Here is a 23,324-nt window from a genome sequence, read left to right as displayed (position 1 = left end):
GATGAACTATTTTTTCAATCGTCTACTTCCCTTATTATGCCTTCATCGCCTGCATATGGGATTTATATCTCTCAGTAGATTCAACATGCAAGAGTATGCTTTGCGTATGAACAATTTTTAAAGCAAGGTAAACTGTAAATCATTGACAAACAAGTTGAAGAAACAAGAATTTCAGCAGTCTCATTTAAAATCATCCTTTCGTAAGTTCTACGGTCAATACTAAAACCTTGTCAAAAAATACAATAAATCAATGAGTCAGATGCAGACTGAAGTTAGACCGTTATTTATACACTGAATTGTCGATGGATTTTCCCTTTATTTTTCAATCATGACAAGGAGCTCACAGCTAGTCTGACCAGTCGGAAGGGGATGCTCTCTTCTCCATGACACCTTATCCCACCTTTGAGGCCCATGTTTGCGATGTTCCTAGTTTGTTACGTTTAAAACAAAAAAAAAAAAAACAAAAAAAAAAAACAAACAAGAAATTGTCATTCTGTTCACCCACTTTGGAGCGAAGTTATCATTCGCAATGAAATCTCCTCAGGAAGCAAAGTTTTAACTTAATAAAATGAAATACAAAAGGCTAAAAATATATAGAAATATAAAGGTTTCAAGTTATAAGGTATCAGTTACCTTAACATACATGTACCAGGAAAGATAAGTGAATCCTTATGTTTGGTTTGTATAATTTTTGTACCAGTTTTGATAATTTAAAAACTCAGGTGCAATTCAAAGTTACTCTAATTTAAAAAAACTTCATTACTACTTTCCATTATTAAAATAGCTGAGTTTTAAGGAAATTAATTGTGAATGCTAGCATTAAATTTGTTTACTTCCAGCAGCATATCACGATATAAGTTTTTATGAATATAAATTCTGGTATTTATTGTTATGTTATTTATCAGCTGATTATTATAAGTTATTTTGAGGAAATAAATTATACATGTACAAAATGACACTAGTTTTGAACCAGTGCTTTTGGTAGTCAATTCTTCTTTCATTTTTCTATTGGTTACAAATATTTCTGTGTATGTAGAAAGTCATATTACTAGATTGTAATTTATGTTTTTCTTGTAAAGTATCTAGAAATAAAAATTAATATACGAGGGCCGTTCAAAAATTACGCGGACTTGTTGCACAGAAAAAATATTTGACTAAATAATCGGGGCAAAATGTCACACATAATATAAAAGAATCTTTACCTATGTGGTCTTCAAAATTTCATATCAAATTGTTGTAAATTGGTATCAATTTTAAGTGATTTTTCAGGACATATCATTAAGTCACGGAGCAGCAAAATCTTCGACGTCACAGGCATTTTAAAAAATATGTGATTGAGCTTTCATTTTTTCAACATTTTCCCAAGAGTACCTGTATAGTTTGAGTTACCTTATCTACTCAACATCCAAACACCATTTCTTGTCAAGCTTAAAATCTATTAAACAAGTAAAGAGTATTCTTTTTTGTTTTAAAACCAAAAAACTGCAGGTATTTATGAGATATAGTGTGATATTGATGACTCTCATCAATCACATGCACGTTCTTTACAGTCCGGATAAAGTTTCGTCGATAATCTTCTTCCCGTCTTCCCATATAGCATATATATATTTTACAGAGGTCTAACGGTATAAAATTTCAATTTGCTATTTGTGGACGAATGTCACGAATACCCTAGTTTACTACATGTTTTATTATGCATATTTTGGATCTATGTTGGCGATATTTCGAGCATTACACCTAATTTAACAAAAGTGTGGTGCGCCGTCAATTCAGGAGACGTCATTTTTACAGTCGTTTTCACGGGAATCGCATCAGAGAAAAATCACTATATTTCTGTTAGTACTTCAAATATCACGTCAGAAATCTAAATACATAACAAAAGAACAATTTAAAGATACATTTGAGAAAATTGTTGAAAAATATCGCGAATTTTAGAAAATTAATGAGTTAAATTTTGGATTCCGCATGCTTTTGCTTCAAATTTTTGTCGTGCTCCGTACCTCTCCATCAGCGATATCAACATACCCATAATTTTAGTAGAGTCTTTTTAAAATACAGACATTTTGCCCAAAATTTATTGGAATCTTTAAGAAACATATTTCTGTGAAATTCCATAACTATATAACGTCTGTAAGAGTAAATAATAGCATAGTCCGCGTAATATTTGAACGGGCCTCGTATAAATTCTTTGATATATATATATATATATATATATATATATATATATATATATATATATATATATATATATATATATATATATATATATATATATATATATATTTTTATTTTAATGTCACTGGAATTTCCATTTTGAAACAAAAAAGACAAAAGAGCACTGTCAGTTTGATTGTTTGTTAACAAAAGCAAAATTTAATCTCTTCAATATATAGTACTACATAAATAATTAAGGAGCACAATCATAAATATTTCAAAATCTACAGGTATGTTGCTGCAAGAAATATAAAAAGAAATGAACAATACTTAAACGATCAATCAAACAATATAAATTGTGTACCAACCAAATACCAATTTCTTAAATCAGAAGTTGTATCAAGTTAATGTCCCTAGCCCCCTTCCGGTTTCACGATATTTTAACTATTTACTAGCAAATAGTGTCTGTAGGAGAGTACAACATATTGCTATCAAAATCGTATATATCATGCATATTTTCCATAAAAAAATATATGACTGTATGTTGTTAAATGTCCCTTTTGAGAATTTTTCACTCATATGTAGACGCCATCACTTGCCGGTGAAGAGCTACAAATTTAGTCATATACTCGGCACTAAGGGCCATTGAGCACTGAGGGAGCTTTTTTGTGCCAGCACCTACTGCGACACGGGACCTCTGTTTATATGTCTCTTCTAAAGGACCGGTCTCCACGTCCCACAGTAGGATTAGAACATGCGACTCCTAACTTCGCGACTCTAGAGCAGAACCTCTAACCACTGCGCCACGCAGGCGACCATAAAGTGCTATGAAATATGAAAATAACGACCAGTGAAAACCCCTTTGAAACTATATGTAATGGGAGAAAACGATAAGATGGACATCTAAGAACATATAATCGAGCGATGGGATCAGGATATCATATAGGCCTTAACATCACTTGTCTTCTGATCACAACAACGTTGTGCTTCTTGTTATGATAAGGTAAACGTAAAATCCAATAAACAATTCAAGGCAAAAGTAAAGTCTAACAATTTCTATATAAAAATTCACAACAATCTAAAGTGCAATGTGTTGTTATTCCTGAGACGGGTCATCTGATAGAAAATCAAAAAGCAAGTTTAATGTTAACTTTAAAAAGGACTGTTTGTATCTTAATATTTGCCATTAAGGATTACAATAATTTGTTCTTTGCATATCAGATTTTAATTGAATTTAATTCTAATATATTGACTGATTTATTGTATATTGTTTAACGTCCCTCTGGAGAATTTTTCCTCATGATCATATGGAGACGCCACAACTTGACGGTGGCAAATTTTGTCCTATACTCGGCACTCAGGGCCATAGAGCAGTGAGGGATCTTTTTCGTGCAAGCACCCACTGCAGCATGGGTCCTCGAATACGGTGACTTCCGAAGGACCGGTCTCTATGTTCCACATTGGGATTCGAACCGGCGACTTAAGGATCAACTCCTTACTTCGCGACTCTAGAGCAAAATCTCTAAAACGCTGCGCCACGCGGGCGACGGCTCTAATATAAGATTGAACCAAAAAAGAGATCGGATACCGGTATTTAAATTCAGGGGAAAGTGTACTAAACAGAAATTAAGCAATTCATTGCCAAAATAACATTTTAAGAATTGTATAAAACCTATGGAGATAACGAACAGTATTCAGGATCAAAGTGCACTAAGCAATACATAATAGAAGAAGAGCAAACTCGGACCTTCAAAAAATCAGAGGTGGGGTCAGGTGCCATGGAGGAGTGAGCATGAAAATGTGAGTCAATATTCAAAATAGAGATGGGTAGTATTTGCGAACAATTTAAAAAACATCATGATTATAGAGGGAAGGAAATATCAAAACAATTTATAGGGAGGTTCATGTCCGTTAACTTGTACATGTATACATGTGCGACGTCACAGAAGTCACAATAATCTCGGCCACAATGAACTTAAAAAGCAAAATCAAATTTTTTTAACGTATCACCCTAAATGTAAGATCTTCTTCGAGAGTTGTTTTCTTTTCGTCTCATTCTCGCTTCAGAAGTAGACACTTCGACGAATACTAAGTAAGGATGGTTTTGAGAAACTCATAAACATGCAGGAAACATTCTAAGCTTTTCCTGAGTCTTTTCCGATTTTCAAATTTAATATGTCATAGGGTCCAAAGTCTTCAAATTGACCGTATTCCATATTTGTGTCATGATACTTGTTTTGTAAGCGCAACCCTGGTTTATTTTCTCGTGTTAACAAGTTAGCTGAATTACGCATCTGCATCTCTGGAGATGATTTTTCTGACTCTATGAAACAAAGTATAAAAATATGCAAAAACTTCCAAAATTAGGAATATTTCATATATTTATATACATTAAAATTTTCACTTAACAAGATTCGATATAAGCAATGTTACCTTGATTATCTTGGCATTGTTTCGATGTACACTTCCTGTTTAAAAATAAATTTGTTTCATATAAAATGCATTTTCAAATAATTGGGCAAATTTTCAAGAAAAAAATGGATACTTGTTTCGTTTTAATTAATGTTACCAAGAAAATAAAAAAGAAGTAAAACTGTTGAAGCGTATTTCTAATAATAATCATATTTATTACCTTTTTCTGATACTAGTATACTTTTATTAATTTAATTATACACAATTTAGTTACAATCTCCCCCATCCGTCAATTGCTGTAAAAACACTTTTCCCCAATCAAAGTATGCATTTGTAAACTTGCAAAAAAATAATGGTACAAAAAATTAATATTGACGCTACAGCTGAATTCCCAGCTATGATAATTTAAAACACATGTAATATGTGATGAAATTCTCTATAGGGAAAACTACTTTTATAGATTCTAAGCAAGAGAACGCATTAATTTGATAACGCTAAGATTAAATGTAATGCTGAACCTACCTTAGTTTACAACATATAAGGATAGAAACTGTAAAACTAACACTGCAGGCTATAGTCACCGACAAAGCTAACCAAACATTGCCTTGGTTGAAAAAATGTACTCTTGTTGATGTATCAGCAGAATTATATGTAGTATTCTCATCATAACCTTTAATAAAAGCAGAAAACGTGAAGGTTCATCATATAAAACAGAATTTAATGACCATCGTATGACAATTGTGTCAACGGGCTTTAAATCAAACAATGCATGTTGAATTTAACAAAAGCTTTGACAGGTAAAACCGATTTCAAATAGAATAGCGATATGAAAAAATAAACGGAGGTTTTACTAATTCATGAAATCATTACAATTGTTGTTCACTGTTTGTGAGGTAATTATCTACTCATGTGCATTAAACATCTATAGCGAATCCAGAAATTGTTGCGATTTACACTAAACATGTCAAGGGCTGCGGTCATTTGTCCTCCACTGCGTAATTATTTTGAATTTCTCGCACCTGCTAATTTTCCTCACGCGTACATACTAATTTTATATTATATCTTCACTGAATGTTATATCAAAAGCATTTATTACTGTTGTCTTTTAAAGTGAGGTAACAGAAGACTTATGTGTACAATGTATATGCGTACAGTACAAAGTACCTTTCCCACACTAACAACATATTGTTGATTTATAACCGTACATTGTAAAACATTAACATATTTTTACATAAAAAAGGTAAGCTCTTAATTCCTGGGCGTTTGAAGTGTTATCAAATAATGCAAAAATGATACAAATTAATGTTTTTCCGGTATTATCTCGAAATAGATTTGGGAGGACATCATTAAAAGAGCATTTGACATGCTGAAAGTCATGCAAAGGTCCTTAAATAAAAAAGCTCTAGTTATACAGGAAATAAAAGAAAACTGGGCTAAAACCTGGGCTGCATAAATGTCCTTCAGCATTGTTATTTTAAAGCGTTTTTCCAACAGATTTAATTTAAAAATATTCCTCAGAAACCTACTGTAAAATCACATATTTTCGTGTGGTCAAATATTTGTAGTTTGAGTAAAAAAATTTTGAATCATATGCATGGGATTTGAATTAGTGGATGAAAAATTGTTGAGTAATTATGTATGTAACATTTTACATTTCGTGGTGGACATAAACGTTGGACGTTGGATCCTGATTTTCAGTCAAACAAAAAATTATCTAATAAATGTATTTTTTTTATTTTTACGCATAGATTTAGAAAAAAATCAGAATATTTGGTCTCAGAGTACATGAAGACTGTTTTTACATATTATATAATCGATTAGGCCACATATTATGTAAGCTATGTTTACTTTTCAATCATGTTCATAATCTTTATTTTGTGCAATTTTTTAGAGAGTTAAAAGGACATGTAGCAAACTAATAATTTGATGGATTTTATAACTAGTGCAATGGTTAGTTACATTTTCCCCAATTATTTTGAAAGCCACATCTGTTGTTAATTAATATGAATATGGGAAGTGAAGGCGATTTCTTGAAATGCTATATACTGATTTTACAATAACTGTGAATTTGGTCATAGAACTGTAAAGAAATGAGAAGTTCCAGAAATGAGGTTTATTATGCCTTTTCGCACTATGGTGCATTTAATAAGGCATTTTTGCACTTGTTTTTTTGTTTTTGTCGTAATTTCTTTCTTTAATATTTGTTCAGCGAAATTACCCATGAGGTAAAATATGCTACGAGTATAACTCAAAGAAAACGTTAAAGCAATATTAGTTGCATGTTCGACATAGGAAAATTTTGTGGCAAATGTATAATGAACTATTTCAATGACAGAAAAAAGAACTGCATAATATTGATTTCTGATATAATACATGTACGATTATATCTTCGATTGTACAGACATATTTTATCTGAAACATTTAAAAACTTTATTTTGGTCTTATTGTTCATGAGGCTTAAAATTACACACAAATTAATCAGAAAAAACATCTGACCAACAAAATTGAAATTCTCAAATGAAGCTCATATGCTTTAAATTATCATGAAAAAATTACTTCACATTGTCAATTACTTGACCTTTCTGTACTCACAAAATGTCTTTTATCTATATCCTGTATTTATATATATTGATTCTATGATTGTGTGTATTATTTTGGAACGTTTGAGGTATTATTTATGAAACCTGTACAAAGAATAGGTATCTCTTCAAAAAGCATGACACTATGAAATAAAATAAAATTTTCTTACTTTCAGTTGGAGCACAGCCAGTAACGGGGTGACACTGTGTACAGTTAATACATGATTCTCTACAGAGCTTTCCGTAAAAACCTGGAGGGCATGGGGTGCAGTTAAAACTATGCGTTCCTGGCCAACATTCTTTAAAATGAAGTTAATTCAATCAATGAAACACTAGTAAGTAAATAAAAAAATATATTTGCTTATTTTATTTTATTTATTTATTTTTTTTTTTTTTTTGGTGTTTTAAATCCGTGTAAAAATATTTCACCCATATGGATATAATTACGAGACAAAGCATTTAAATAAATAACAAGTCTCATTATGGCTTATTTGTGGTCCAAATTTACTAAATAAAGCAAGAAATATTCGTAAAACACTGATATCCCCGTATGGCAGCTTATAGCGAGGACTGAAGTTTCTCAAATGCAAATCAAATTCCAAGGTCAATATCAAGACGTCAAAACAGTCAGTAAAAGAAGAATGCATATCTGAAGTGTGAAAGCCTCAGTACTTACTGTTAAAAAGTTATAGCCAAGGTTAAAGATGTTAAAAGCGGGTCAGACTCTAAGTTCAAGCCAAGAGGTCAAATTAGTGGTACCTAAAGAAAGGTCTTATCACAAGAAATACACCTGTGAAATATGAAAGCGTAGCCCTACCCATTCAAAAGTTATCATGGAGTCAAATGTTAAATGACGTTTTTCATACTTATTCATATTTATTGTTTAGCTATTATTTACACACTGAATTGTCGATGGAATTTTTCTTTATTTCTCAATCATCACAAGGAGCACAAGAAGGATGTGACCGGTCGGCGATCCACATCTGATGTTTTAGAGGTCCATGTTTGCTGCGCTCAAAAAATGCTCAAAACATTGTATTGTTAAATAGAGTTTTGAGCTAGCTTTCAAACAGTTCGTTTTCTTTATAAATTTAACATATTATGTAAACAATAAAAATACCGTCTAGTATCATCAAACTGATGAACTAAAGAGAGTGTGCACAGGTAGCAAACTAATTTTTACGAGGAAACTCCTTTACTCCAAGTTAGCTTTTCTTTTAACAAAACGAGCTCAAAATGCTCATTTTATAACCTGTTCTTATATATATTCAACGATATCCCTGATATTGTACAAAATAAAGGATATTTTTTACTTCAGTATTTTTTTTCAAATAAAATAGACTTATTAAAAGAACAGCTTTCGAAAATTTAGAAAATACGTTGAAATAAATGCGTCACTTAGAAGTGGAAGCAGAGGATTCCATAGACCATTAGAAGATTAAAGCTTGTTAAAAATATTTTTTAATAAAGCACACGTATATACAAACCAACGCCACCCCCAAAATGTTATTTTTATTTAATTACAAGTCGTTGATAAATTAAAATACCTTCGCAAGCTTCACCAATTTTGCGGTAGTTTTCACAGCATGTCAAGGGTTCCCTTAACATAACAAATTAAAGTTTTTAAAATCATTATTAATCGCAATGTATAAGCAAACACAGCAATAACCCGAAAATGATCCTCAAGATCATCGAACTCATTTACTTCTTAAATCAAACGTTAGCATTAAATAAGCAATTCAAATAAATATTTTTTCCAAGACTATTGTATTGAACGTTACTATATTTACATGTATTTATTCAGAGTTCCTTACCCGCTCTTTGAACAAATTCCTGAAGTATTTATACACAGTCCAATTCCTTTTACCAACAGAGCAATGATAACGCAGTATTTCATTACAAAAATAAATTATTGGTAATATTGTTATAAAAATTCAAGCTTTGAATACGTGTATTGGAACGAAAAAAAAGAAACACAAAACGTTGGCGTTTAATTTCCTTGAACTCCTGTAAAACTATTTCATGCACAAATATGAAAATATGCAATGCAAGATTTGAAAAATCAACAAATGTGTTTTCAGACAGGATCATTTCCCTCTCTTATAATATTTGTATTTATGAAAAGTCAATCAATCTGAATCAAGGAAATTACTCGATCAATTACATGTTTATTTAATAAAGATAAAATGAATTATAATCTCTATCGCAGTTTTCATAGAGTTGAATTTTGAATGAAACTATACTGAACATCTAATCCAGGTAAACTGTCCAAGTGTTTTATTGTATGGATTTTGAATTCTGATATTTCATTTTAATTTAATAGATTTGTAATTAAAGAGGCATACAATCTCAAAAAGTCGATGGTTAATCAAAGCATCTACTATAATTATTTATAGTCAACGATACTTTAGTAACAATAGTAAATTGTTGTTAAAATTGGGGATCTAGACTCAAGACACACAATCGCAATTAGTATAAAATAAATTATTTTTTGATGATTTTTATTCTAATTTCAATTATTTCTAGTCTCCCGCATTTCACTATGGTTAAAACGTACGTGCTTTAAGAGTCGTGAAGTAAAGAGCCGATCCTTATGTCGTGGGTTCGAAACCAATGCTGGACGTGGAGACCTGTCCTTATGAAGAGACGATATACATGTAAAGTAAGAGATCTTTAGAAGTGGCTATATAGGTCTTGGCACGAAAAAGATCCCCCAATGCTCAATGATCTTGATTGCCAAGTATAGGTATGAATTTGCAACCCTGTCTCGACAAGTGGGGCGTTTAAATATGAGTTAGAGACTTTAAACAAGAAACTAAGAATTGTTTCAATCACTTAAGGTTATTCCACCCTCCTATGATGTCATAAGTTTTTTTTTTTTGCAAAAACTGTTTTTAGTTTAGATTAATAACTGATAGAACAATATCTTTTGGAGGAATGCTTTTCAATAGGTGTACTGATAAATATTGTAAAGTAAAAGAAAATTTAAAATGCATATTTCCTTTATTTAATCAATTATTCAATCTTTAAAAATTGTTGACAAGGGCAATAACTCCTTCTCGGGTCTCTTCATTCAGGCATTTGCTTTATTGTACTTCTAATGTAAGGTAGTTTCCTTGATATTCCCAGTTCAAAAGTATCTCATAAGTAGGAAGTACTTAGGAACACTCAGCATCAGATTTATGCATTTTAACCAGTTTTTACATATTTTCGTAATACTGTTTACACCAAATGTGCAATTTTTGTTGTTGACATTTATACTTCTGTTTATTTATGTCTCTCATCTAAAATAATATGGCGACCGATACATTTTTGCAATAATTGAAAAAATTTAAGTATGTTGAATGAAAATAAATGCAGTTTTTGTACTTTGAACAATTAGAATTGTCAGGATGGAAAGACCCTGACCCCGATTTTAGAGGAAAAACACACTCATAGTTTGCTTAAATTTATACCCAATCAAAACAATTTTTTTATCACGCTTTATTCAAAATGCAAAGCTTTAAAATATTGCATGTTGTTTTAATGTAAGAATCCACTGCATTTTACATCTATATTTACTAATAATTACTGGCGAAAACCATTGCGACGTCAAACTTTGAACTCAAGGAAACAATATCATAAGACTTATGTCTACATATAAAAGGACAACACATTTGAAATAACTTTATAAATTACATATTAATAAAAAGACCATCGGATATTGATTTCAAGTTTTCCATTTACATAGACTGTATTAGGACAAATCCTTTTGATCACGTGCACAAGCACAAAGTACAACATAAATCTATTAAACTAATTGATTACTAGTCGTGGTGATGATTTATGAGGAAAACGCTAAGCTGTTCTCCTCAAAAACCAATCTCAGACAATCACAAAGTGACCAACTATAGATATTATTATTATGCATCAATTTCCGCAAAGTGTAGAATACTAATACCAGTTTTGAAAAGCAAGCCAAAGTTCAACAAAAGCATTCGAGGGTTGTTCAATACCAATATCCATTATAGATACTCAGTTCATTTACATGTAATGACATAAAGATGAAACATAATAATTCTGTTGGTTGTCAGTCAATGAGTAATTTCATTCCAGCAATAATATTTGTAATATGTAAGCAGAGATAAAAACAGCAACACACAATCGTTCCTTTATATTTACCCATGCGTTCAAAATAAGACGGGATGATAACTCCACTTGGTAGGGGATTAATATACACGGTACATGTACTAGACTGCCATAGTTTTTCCCTGTGCCTTAATTCATTCATATTATCCTGCACTATGGGTTGGTCCGACCACTTCTGTCTTATTTCTCGTGGTCAATTATCTAAGGAACGTACCCAAGTGTAACATGCAGGCGTAAAGTAAGCATTGATTAAAATTGTTTTTTGAACGTGCCGTGCAATGTCTGAATCCAATCAACTACAGATTTACTAAATATATCAACAAAAATATGCATGAAAGTATTGGCATCATTTATCAATCCTAAAATAAGAAGTTAATCAATAATTAATGTAAAATTAATAATTAATATAAAATAGTTCTTAAAACGTATAGTTAATTAATTTGCAATAAAATATTTTACAGCAGACCACAGTGATCACAAATTTACATGTACTTTTTCCCTCCATATCCAATAGAATGAAAAATTAAATTTAAAACATATTGTGTCCCGCAGCTTTGTTCTTTTTCAGCCAGAATACAAAACTAAGAATGTATGTAGTTAAATATGTCATTTATTAATGAAACAAAGGTAAAAAGAAAATTGGGAGATCCTATGTTTCTCTACAATTTATTTATACACCTGGATTTGGATCCTCCATATATTAAAGGTGCATGAAAGTGTCATGAGTGTAACAAAATCATTAAGTTAATGCAATCTATCATTTACTATATCTAATTGTAGTTACTCGTAGTATAAAAGTTAGAACAAAGAAAAATACGTTCTTACCTGATAAGCAACAGTGCGGCATCCATCCTTCTTTGTATGACGTTTCTATTTCTTTTGAAATATTATTTTAATCATTTATTCCAAGCTCTCTGATTGGTTCAAACTTGATCACATGATTAAGTATATAACAGCATAAAGACTTGAGTTACTTTTTATAGAATCTGAAATGCACATCGACTTGATGTTTCTTAAAATGGAGATTATTTTTTATAAAACAAAAATAGTACTGGTTTCACAATTATAGCTAATACAGTGTGTGACTTGATGTTCCTGAAAAAGTATATACTTCAACTTGTATCAATATTTTATAATGTTCAGTAATTGATGAAACGAAACAATGCCATGAATTAGAATCTACTTTATATCTAAACATATTGAATATGTTTGTCAAAAATTGATACAAAAAATGTAGTATTTTGAATAAGTTAATCCTCGAAATTCATGAAATTACTCCATCAATATAAATGAAAAAAAATTACATTTAACAGCTTAATTTATTTTGATCTCTAGTCTCTATAAGTGTTAAAGAGAAAAAAAACTTGTGCCTTGTTCCCATTATTTTCAAATTGTGTTTTGTCAATTAATGTGAAAAATAATATAACAAATGTAGCCCTTTAGCTCGGTTCATCCATCAAAGGGCTATATTTATATAATATTTTCATATTTCACAAAAGAACGTACATGTATTATCACCTGAAATCGGCTAATCTACCACTCAAACTCCTGTGCAATTTAGATGAAAATCCTCAAGCCATTTTTTAGAAACATACTTCCTGCGTCTCAGCATTTTAATATTTTTTTCCTTTACGTTTTCTAGGACGCAGTATAAAATGCTAATTCTACTTACTGCTCCTCGACGTAAAACGACGTCAGCTATATAGTTTACCTTTTTCAAACAGTACCAGTTACATGCAGAAAATTATTTTTTTAAACGAATCAAACCATTGAGCAATAATTTGGAATATGATATGATGTTGTAGTTCCTAATTCCAACGTCAAGACGCTTTTATCTTAGTTTTACCTACATGAATTATAATAATAGAATTAAATTTCTAGATATTGACCTGCTCCATGATTCTAATTTTGCAGATCTATTTACTTTGGATATCTTTGAAATTTACAAAAAGTATCCGAAATTGTAAACTCTCTTTCAGTATACGTTCTGTCACCTTTCAGTTGACTAAATGTGCGAGTTTAAGGCTCTGAATTTTGAAATAATAATAAAAAAAACATTTACAAGAAATTCGGGGTACATGTACTTTTGTGAACAATTTTACGAAAATATGCAAAAATATAAGAGAGACATTAAAAATTTACTAATATTAGATAATAAAGTCTGCGATTTCAGGTGTTCAGACAAAATTGTAACTGCTTTAGCCGCACAGTGTACAAAGTCTTGTACAATTTTTTTTATTGAATCCAAAGAGACTTGAACAAATTATTGTTTCCATGGCTCCAGTCATCGTTACCTAGTGAACACATTAGTTTTAACCACAACCTTCATCAACCATGGTCTCTTTCCTTAATTTTAAGGTAAAACAGCTACTGTAATCAAGACTGCCTTGAGAGGGCAAGCGCTTGACGAGTGTCTAAACGCGTTACTATATCCCCTCCTGTTCCATTGCAATAAGCGGTCGAAATTCGTTGCTGGTTGGGAATATTTGAGAGAGATGGTACATGAAGATATAATTTATATCAAGTACTTATGGTATTCAAGTACTATTTAGGATTGAATTAAAAAAAAATCTATGTGCATATATAAAGTTTAAGTATTTCTTGAAAAATGTTAAGAATAGATGCGTTTGATTATAAAATGGAATAGATTTGTCTTACATTCAGTTGGAGTACAGCCAGTAACCGGATGACACGGTGTGCAGAGATTACATGATTCTCTACAGAACTTTCCATAAAAACCTGGAGGGCATGGAGTGCAGTTAACACCAAACGTTCCTGGCCAACATTCTTTTAAAATGTCGTTCAACATTTATTAGCAATGATTTTTCAAATAATTCATGATCAATCTATTCTATATTTTTGACAGTAAATTATAAATATGATAGCAAAACTAATTATAAACTAATCGAGTCGAATAAGTTTAAGATTTTCTTATTTTTCTTTTAACTCAATGATTATTTACATATAAGTGTATCATAAGTGACAAAAAATCTTAAAAGTACATATAACACAGTTGTCTTTCTACGCCTGGTTAGTGTTGTTAAAATGTTTTTCATTACATATTTTATATTATTGTTAATTTTTTAAATTTTAATTTTTGAGTTATTAAAACCATTTTGCTTTGAGATCCAAGTATGATCTCTTTTCAAAGGCACTTTTACTGAACAATATATGAAATATGTTAAAGAAGTTATAGTTAATTAATTACTTTCAAAACTAGATATACACAAATACATCGTAATATAAGAAAAAAAAGTACATCCATCTTTCAAATATGCTTTTTAATTATTTTCGTGGAGTTAAGAAAAACGAATTTAAACTCTTTTCTAAGCCCTTTCCTTTGTAATTTATACTTCCTTTTTGTAGAAGAAGATGATTCGATGCAGCATTAAGTAAAATATATTCGAAGTTATAGAGAAACACTATGAGTATCAGATATAACAGTTAGCACTGAGAGTAGAGAATTTCATCGACTGTTAGAAGAATCAAATCTAGAGAAAAATGTTTCTACCTTCAGTATTAGCAATTTATAATAATGAGTGGTGAATTTTTGCCCGTTCAAAATTAAGAGCCCCACAGGTACAGAAATAATCACCCATGTCCTGAAGTGAAGTTTGTTTTAATTTATAATAACAAGTTGTTGTAAATATATCATAATACCTTCGCAGGCTTCACCAACTTTGCGGTAGTTTTCACAGCATATCAATGGTCCCCTTTTTAATAACAAGAATTTTTTATATCATTGAAGTAAAACATATAGTTAAAAATATTTCATGTATCTGTTTACCTGTACTTTTAACTCTACAGTTTTATATGATCCTGCTTTACAATTCCTATGTGGTTTTTAGAGACCAGGTCTTCCAACGATTTATTGGATTTCCATTGGGTACAAATTTGGCCCCGTTAATCACAGACATTCTTTGTATTCATGAGAAGCAGAATTTATCCAAAATCTTATATGTGAAGAGAGGAAAAAACTTGCTGAGGCGTTCAACTAGATTTATATTAGAAATATCGACGACATATTGTCAATTAACAGTGGTTATTTCCATTCTTATGTTGATACGATGTAACAGGGTGAGCTTGAGATAAAAGATACCACAGAGACTGTCACATCTGCTACACATTTGGATATATTACTTGAAAAAGACGTTAATGGTAATCTTAGAAAACCAAGCTTTATGATAAACATGATAACTTTATTATTCAATCGTGAACTTAGGCAGCAATATTCCTTCATCACCTGCATACGGACTTAATATCTCTCGGTTGCTTCGATATGCAAGATCATGCTTTACGTGTTTAAAATATCTAAGGCGAGGTAAATTATTGACGAACAATTTAATTAAGGGTCCTCCACACACACACAGCTTATGTTGGCATATTATTGAGCATAACTTTTAATAAGCATATCAATCTTTAAAAACTGGCCAGGGATAAAAATGTAATTTATACCGATTTTTTTATTTCATAATTTCACAAGTTTCAAGACATTTTTCCTAAGGCGTTTTCATACGTAGCACAAAAGAATTTTGTTTACCCTATCGTATATTCTTAAGCCTACAGAATAACCATAAAAACTTAATTTGATTTATCGAAATATTTTTAGAGAAATATATCTAATTTATATAAAATAAATAAAACTCATTTTCTTTAAATATACGTCTAGAGAAAAATCAAGGAAGACTCCTTTTATATTGAATAAACATCAATGAATTATATTACACCAAAAAAAAAAAAAAGAATTGAAATTAAATGCACTGATGTAGAGAAAATATTTTAAAATCTTTGTTAATAAAGTTCCTTTTTGGAATTATTTTTCCTGTTGCCCGGGACTCAGAAACTTTGGCAAGTCTCCGCATACGTCACCATACAAAAGTTACTCATTATTGGCTACTGAACTGGACAGATAAAAAAGAGGAAAACTAGAAACGCATACTATTTTATCAATATTTACAAACACACAATAAGATTAGTGTGCAAAACTATCACTTTTCATTACAGGTACTCTTGACGATCATATGGCAGTGGGCTGATTAGCCTGAATGTATACATAACCTAAAAGTTCTCGTCATACTGATACCCGTTGTTTATGAATTATTATGTAACATAAACCCAGCCCCCTTGTTTCCCTTGACAAAACCTTTATCTCTAAAGCGTTTGAAAGACTCTCTTACAAGCGGTGCCAGGCAAATCGTCAGTGCACAAACTACATAAAACCGGAAGTAAAAGAATTTTTTCTCTATATACGTCACAAGTCACATGGTGTAGAGGGCCTTTAAACAAGAATATCAGCATTTTCGTTTAAAGTCATCATTTCGTCGAAACAATGACTTGGTTTTTGTCATCATTAAAATTAATGTCATCATTCTGTAAAATCTATGGTCGATGCAATGACCTTCTCAACAAATAAAATTAATCATTAAGGCAAATACCGAACGACGTTTTTCATACTTATTGTTAGGCCATTTTTTACGAACTGAATTGTCGATTTTGCCGGTATATCCCGATCATGACAAGGAGCTCATGGCTGGTGTGACCCGTCGGCAGGGGATTCTCACTTTTCCATGGTACCTGATCCTACCTCTGATGTTTTGTAGGTGTGTGTTAACTGTGCTCCAATGTTGCTTGTTATCTCCATATATTTCATATACTTCCTTATTTAACTGTTGAACAAATTAAACCAACTTTTATACCAAGATATTAAAGTAACAAACTATATTTCTTCATAATTTCTTACCCCAATTTTGAACAGATTCCATCACTCAAAAGTTGATAAATGGCATTTGATAATGAAGCCAGGATAAAGTTATATTTCATAATTTGGATTAAAATGAATTATTAAGGTTCTCCTTTGAAAATGTTAGTGTTCTGTACATGCAACTTTTATTGAAGAACAGGAAATGGCGCTTCTATTTCCTTGAAATTCCATAAAAAACTTTATCATGTGCTTGAATAGATCATTAAATTTAATGCAGGGAAAAAGACACAAAGTTTTAACAGACATTCGGAGTCATTTCCCTCGACAGTATATATATTTATAAACTGCTTTAATTAAAGACAATTCTCAATTTCATTAATGACAAATATGCAAAATGATTCTCTTTTGTGTGAAACGTTTAGAAATATTGTTGGACTTTCAATATCAGCTAAAATACAGACCAAGTAGACTGTTAACACGAGGGAACGAATGAATAACAAATTCAAATACTAAAAAAAGCGAAAGTAAAGCAGGTGTTTTTGAAAATACTTAAAAAGATAACCAGATTAAATGTTTTGGTGGCTTTTCAAAACTATATTTTCAAATATTATTGCATTCATACAGGCAAACTTTGAAAGGTCCTTGTTGATTTAATGGCTTCCTCAATTTAAAAAGACAGCCCCTGTTATATATCTTTTAAAGTATAAAGCTTAATTATCTTAAGTTTATACATATAATTTAGATTTGAACAAATAAAGAAAACAAATTCCCAAAAGTTTTGACTTGAAGAAAAGGTTTGGCTCTGAATCCACGGGACAAAGAGAAACACAGAGCAAATATAAATTAAATTATTTAAAATAGAAAAAATGAAGTAAAAAATCGAAATCAATGCAATAGATGTTATTGTTATTGCATTTTAAAATGTATTTTGTGTTTCATATGCTCATTTCGCCAATCGGATTTAATAGTTCTTTCAAAGAAATTGTTATTATTTGAAATTAAAAGATAAAATAACCATTGTAAGTAGTAAGAGTGAATATGAGCACCAAAAAACAAAAACAAAAACAAAAACCAAAAAACGAATATATATGAACATGTACATATGCTTGATCAACATACAATTATCTATAACCTAATGCTGCATTAGCTAACAACTCGTTCTTAATCCTTCAATAATATGAGTAAAAATTAAAATAAAACAAACCAAAAAAAATTAAACATTTTATTGTCTTTAAATTAAAAAAGAAGTAGACAACATATATTTCCAGGTTCTGTGTATTAGCAATTCACTCAAGTCTAAATAATTTTAAAATGACTAGAATCTACATCATTGTGATCATGGATGATTAAGAAATAATGTTTTTTCCTGAGGTACATGTATCCACCAGGCCGATGATACCTTTGGTGTGCTCCAATCGTACTAGAAGTTTTTGAAGACAGGATGTTTATTTTTCTGAAGAAAAAAATTAGTAAAACTTATATGCACATACTCGTATAATATATATGTATGATATACACATGCATTTCATGTTTCCTTAAGGCTATCTACATGTTTATATTTGATTACTTTTAAGGATTATATCTTATTTGGTGATGGAGAGGAATTTAACAATGCACTCTTACATTTACATTCCAATGTATTCGTCCGATATGAAATTACAAATAGTAAAAATACTTTATAGCACATTGATCTACCGATCATCGATAGGCACGGTTAAAACAAATCACGTGCAGGCCGAGACAAATAGAAACAGAAAAGGGCTTGAAGCACGTAAATTTGCGGGATCGAGAGCATGTAAATATAAGGAATAACTGTCAGAATTGTATTACTACATCTGCTTTACTTCCAACATGTACTTGTATAACCTCGATCGATCTATATATTGAGAGTTTCAGAATTTTTTTCTTTTTAAAATAAAGCTTTTGTTTTCATGCCACAAGCACCCTAGCTCTTCTTACTGAAATTCAATTTCAAGTCCCTTTTTTGTTTCTCATTTTTTAAAATAATTATTATCGTATCATTTTAGTGCACTTAATTTGAAGTTTAACTTTTAATCACATCTAGCATTTATCAGAAAAATTCTTAAATAACGTTATTTTGCCTATTAGATAACTTTTCTGTCTATAACATGTATTACTCACGCTTCTGTTTTATAGAAGTTTACACTTACCTGTTGTGGTCTTCTTACTCCCATTTCTGACAGCGGATCATGGTGAGAATCCTGAACATTCCTTAATGCTTGAAATGCCTAGAAATGCATTTGTTTTAATATAACAGTTTCAAAGATGATGTGCTTCCATTGAATCGGATTGTATAGAAAGAAGAATGTTTTTAAAAGAATAACACAAGAAATATCGGGGTATGGAATATACTATTTTTTTTAACTTAAGATTTCTTTATTTATTTTAAGTTGTAGTTTTTCAGTTATAAAGGAAAGTCTAATGTATTACCTCGCGTGTTACTTTTATTGGACATTTATGAACTATCCATTGTACAGTTTCAAAACATGGGGGTGTGGTTAACGATCCCTTATATGTATAAAATCTACGATCGTAGGGGAGGACGTCCAGAGGTGATATTCCACATACTGAGACTTCCGCATGTGAAGAACCAACATTCATTATGCAGTGTTCTTTAATGAAACTTTGTTGAAGTTTTTCTGGATGACATGGCGGTTCTACAAAAGATTTGTTTATTTTTTTTTGTGTTCACACACTGTCAGATATTCTATGAAAAAAAACCTTTAAGCTGTTTGACAAAATAAAATAACCTATATAACATTTTACTGTTAGTTAACATTTTTTATGAAACAGACAACCTATACTGATGGTAAAGAAAGCGTAGTTTTAACTGGGTAATTAACATTCTCTGCAGATCATTTTTTTTTATCATAATCAATGTTATTTGATATGTTATATATGCACATGTATATGACATGACTTACGTGTTTCTCGTGTCTCTATTGTATATCCTTTACCATTATACATCCTTATTTTCCTGTAGTATGTAGTCATTATTTCACTCAGTGTTTTAGCAAACCTCACTTTACAACGACGATGCTGAAGAAAAAAAAATGTTTTAGCAAATTATGAATCTCTATATGCAAAAATAAAGAAAGATTTCCGATTTAACTATTACTTTTACAAAATGCATTGTAAACATTTGTACAAGTAAAAGTTTTACAATACCCCTTTGTAGCGTCTTCTGTTGTAATGACGTGCATAGTCCTTGTCGTGCCCTTTGTTACAAATCTTAAAAAGAAACAGTTTCTGATGAATTTATGTGAACAAAGAATAAAAAAAAAAGCTTAATGCATCTAGCTCACCTGATCATGAGCTGAAGACTCAAACGGGCTTTTAAATAAAATTTATCCATTGTCGTTAACTTTAATATTTATATTTTTCCAGAACCACTTGGTCAATTTTCGACTTAACTTGCCAAATGCATTCCCAGGAAAAAAGAATTTAAAATCAAGCGTTTTAATTAAGCAACACACACTCATTCAAGGAGGGAAGACCCGTCCTGGATTATAAATAACCAGTGAAAATTTGATGGGAAGTTTAATGCCTCTTCTCAATAACAACTTGGAAAGGTCAAAAGAAAGAAGACGGAAAAATCTTTTTCACGATTTTTAAGAAGCTATTACCCTGTCTGGGTTAGAGCGCGACTATAACAGTCGATGAAAGTCTTACATTAGATTATATAGGAAAACTTCTTTTAAACAATCTCCTTGTCAAGAATAAAAATTTAATATCAAGTCATTTTGTAAGGAACATCCTCCTGTACAATGTGGCCGGATTAAATTGGTTAATCTTTAGAGAAGATAAGGACTCAAAAACTTTATAAAGGAAAAGAAAGGACAGATCTTGACACATTTTCTGAAAAGATTCATATTCATATGGAAGCGTCCTCAGGTAGAATAGATTCAAGTTTATTTAAATCATGACACTTGAGGGTATGAAGAGCCACATCAGGCAACTATGTAGTTTTAAATTTGATTTTATCGTTAAAATGGACGCCCCTTGCAATATGGTTAAAACTTTTACTTCAGAGTCGCGGTGTAGGGTGTTGATCTTACATTGTACTGTATCAGACTCAATCCCTAAACAAGGATGTGAAGATCGGTCCTTCGGTTGAGACCGTATGTATAAACAGATGTCCCATGTCAAAGTAAGTGCAAGAACAAACAAATAAATCTCTTACTGCTCAATGGCCCTAAGGTCTTAGTACAAATCTAAATTTGAAGCTCTCCACCAGATGTATATGCCTGTACATATACGTAGATGCATCGAATACTAAGTGAAAAATTTTCGATGGGTTTTTAAACTAATAATCAGCAAACATTATGTGAAGGCTTGCTCAGCTTGTTTCGAATGAGATTTCTTCAAATATAGCAAAATCAAAATTAGTCATTTTAATAAGTAAAACATAATTATCTAAATTTTGTAGATGTTTTCAATGTTGAGACCAATATGAGGACAGTAAACAGTCTTGACATATCTTCTTAAAAAGAGAAAAGCTATGAGAAGTCCTATCATATATATAATACCCCCTCCTCATTTTACCTGGTATGCATTTCAAACCAATAATTGGACCAAACATAATTTCTACAAATTCCCTAAATATTGTTTTTATGGATAATAATAATATTATTTTTCAAACGTCTTTTTGGTCTCTTATATGCCCTTGTTCATCTTCTTCCTATTTATCGTTGTCATTGTCATGTTGTACCTTGAAACATGATAGATGATTTATTATTTGAACTGAAATTAAATTTAAAATGATTTTTTAACTGTATAGTAAAACCAGAATAACATTTACAAATATATTCTCTTAATTGTATATCGTAATAATTAATTTTATCTTTATATTTTGACATACGGTATTTCCACATTTTTAATGTTAAATGCCAAAAATCTTTAGATGAATGTACTTACCTTGATCATTACCGATAGAACAACCAATCATTCTGGCCTAAATTTAGCGTATGTTATGTTTTTGTACCTCGTGTCATAAAACACCAAGTGAGCCTGAAAGGAAAAAAATACCATGACTTATAAAATCCATTTCATGCATTAAAAGAGAAATAACTACCCATTTGTGCAATATAAAGAAACAACCGTTTACATGTTGTTGTTGTTTTTTTTTTTTTTTACATAAACGATAATCTTATGCATCTAACGCTTTTACCGTTATTCCTCTAATTTGAATAAAAGATTTTTTTCTACATTCAATTGCCAAGACATGTAAACGAAAATGAAATTCAGAATCTTTTGTTGTTGTATTTAGGACTTAAAATAATCCTTGTCATACCTCCATGGGATAAAATTTGTTGTTTATAGAGTGTTCTGAACCTTTCCTCCTCTTTTTTACCAACATGAATGTGCAGCTGTGCGAAGTTGTATGTTCTACGTCTTCTATATGGAACATGGCTAAGGGTTATTTTTCCTCGTTCCTCTTTATTCACTTTGAAGTGCGGTGAATGTCCTTTTGAATTAAAAAAAACGGAGATAGTTTGCTTATTAGTGACACATACACGTGATGTTTTAATCGCAACTAGATTTTTTTATTTCATAATATTATTTTTCTTATATATTCCAAGCTCTCTGATTGGCTCAAACTTGATCACATGATCAATTATATAACAGCATAAAGACTTGAGTTACTATTTATAGATTCTTAAATGCATATTGACTTAATGCTTTTAAATATGGAAATAATTTTCTGTAAAACGACATTTATTGCTGAATTCTTAACAGGTAAGACAGAGTATGACTTGATTTCTCTAAAAAAAAATTGTACTTCAACTCTTTATTTATAATTGTGATGTTCTGTAATAATTAGTAAGACACAGGATTGCCCTGAAGAAGAATCTACTTTATGTTAAAACATATAATAGATATGTATTTTCAAAAATCAATACAAAACTTAATTAAACAAATTAGCCTTTATGCAAATACACTGACAATAGTTTTGCTTCGTTTGATATTGTAAAAACAAAATGAAGAGAATTTGAATTGAAAATTGTCATTTATTTTGATCTAATAAATGACGAGATAAATCATGCAAAAATACTAATTAAACAAAATGACAAACATTACACAATCATAAAAAACATGTGCATAAAATTAACAAATACATTTTGTTAAGCCAGTTATCATAGGCGGGGCATAAAAAATCGCCCATACAGTTTTAAACCTTCCTAAACAGTATCGCAATTATTAATCTTCTTACATACTCACAAGAACAAAAATGATTTAAATCGTTCAATTTATTTCTCTCATCAAACATAGCAAGAACATAAAAGTAAAAAGCTTTTGGGTGGGACGGTGGGAAAAACAAATCAAGA

General features: G+C 30.7%; 2 protein-coding genes across 4 annotated transcripts; both read right to left on the bottom strand.

Annotated features, from left to right (window-relative positions):
- Window positions 1-2,491: 2,491 nt before the first annotated feature.
- LOC134247581 (uncharacterized) lies at window positions 2,492-17,311 on the bottom strand. Of its 3 annotated transcripts, XR_009987888.1 has the most exons (7): window positions 17,014-17,311; window positions 15,061-15,226; window positions 14,934-14,986; window positions 7,316-7,444; window positions 5,089-5,236; window positions 4,588-4,622; window positions 2,492-4,477 (listed from the first exon to the last, which is right to left on the bottom strand). XR_009987888.1 is itself a non-coding variant. In XM_062729919.1 (6 exons), exons 1-6 carry the CDS (start codon window positions 17,091-17,093, stop codon window positions 4,290-4,292), a joined length of 633 nt encoding a protein of 210 aa, XP_062585903.1. In that variant the 5' UTR covers window positions 17,094-17,311; the 3' UTR covers window positions 2,492-4,289. The 3 variants fall into 3 exon arrangements, 2 of the variants coding, with proteins under 2 accessions (XP_062585903.1, XP_062585902.1); XM_062729919.1 differs by lacking the exon at window positions 15,061-15,226; XM_062729918.1 differs by lacking the exons at window positions 14,934-14,986; window positions 15,061-15,226; window positions 17,014-17,311 and adding exons at window positions 8,693-8,745; window positions 8,960-10,581.
- A 912-nt stretch (window positions 17,312-18,223) lies between these two features.
- LOC134247578 (nacrein-like protein) lies at window positions 18,224-22,362 on the bottom strand. The gene is made up of 7 exons (XM_062729915.1): window positions 22,289-22,362; window positions 21,913-22,005; window positions 20,164-20,226; window positions 19,920-20,034; window positions 19,426-19,652; window positions 19,146-19,223; window positions 18,224-18,427 (listed from the first exon to the last, which is right to left on the bottom strand). Exons 2-7 carry the CDS (start codon window positions 21,919-21,921, stop codon window positions 18,395-18,397), a joined length of 525 nt encoding a protein of 174 aa, XP_062585899.1. The 5' UTR covers window positions 21,922-22,005; window positions 22,289-22,362; the 3' UTR covers window positions 18,224-18,394.
- Window positions 22,363-23,324: the final 962 nt, after the last annotated feature.

Source organism: Saccostrea cucullata, unplaced genomic scaffold, assembly GCF_032062105.1.
Source record: "Saccostrea cucullata isolate Sc308-1 unplaced genomic scaffold, CSIRO_AGI_Scuc_v1 ctg9635, whole genome shotgun sequence".
Taxonomy (NCBI): Eukaryota; Metazoa; Mollusca; class Bivalvia; order Ostreida; family Ostreidae; genus Saccostrea; species Saccostrea cuccullata.
Note: the sequence above shows the minus strand (reverse complement) of the source record. Positions and strands in the feature narration are given on the sequence as shown.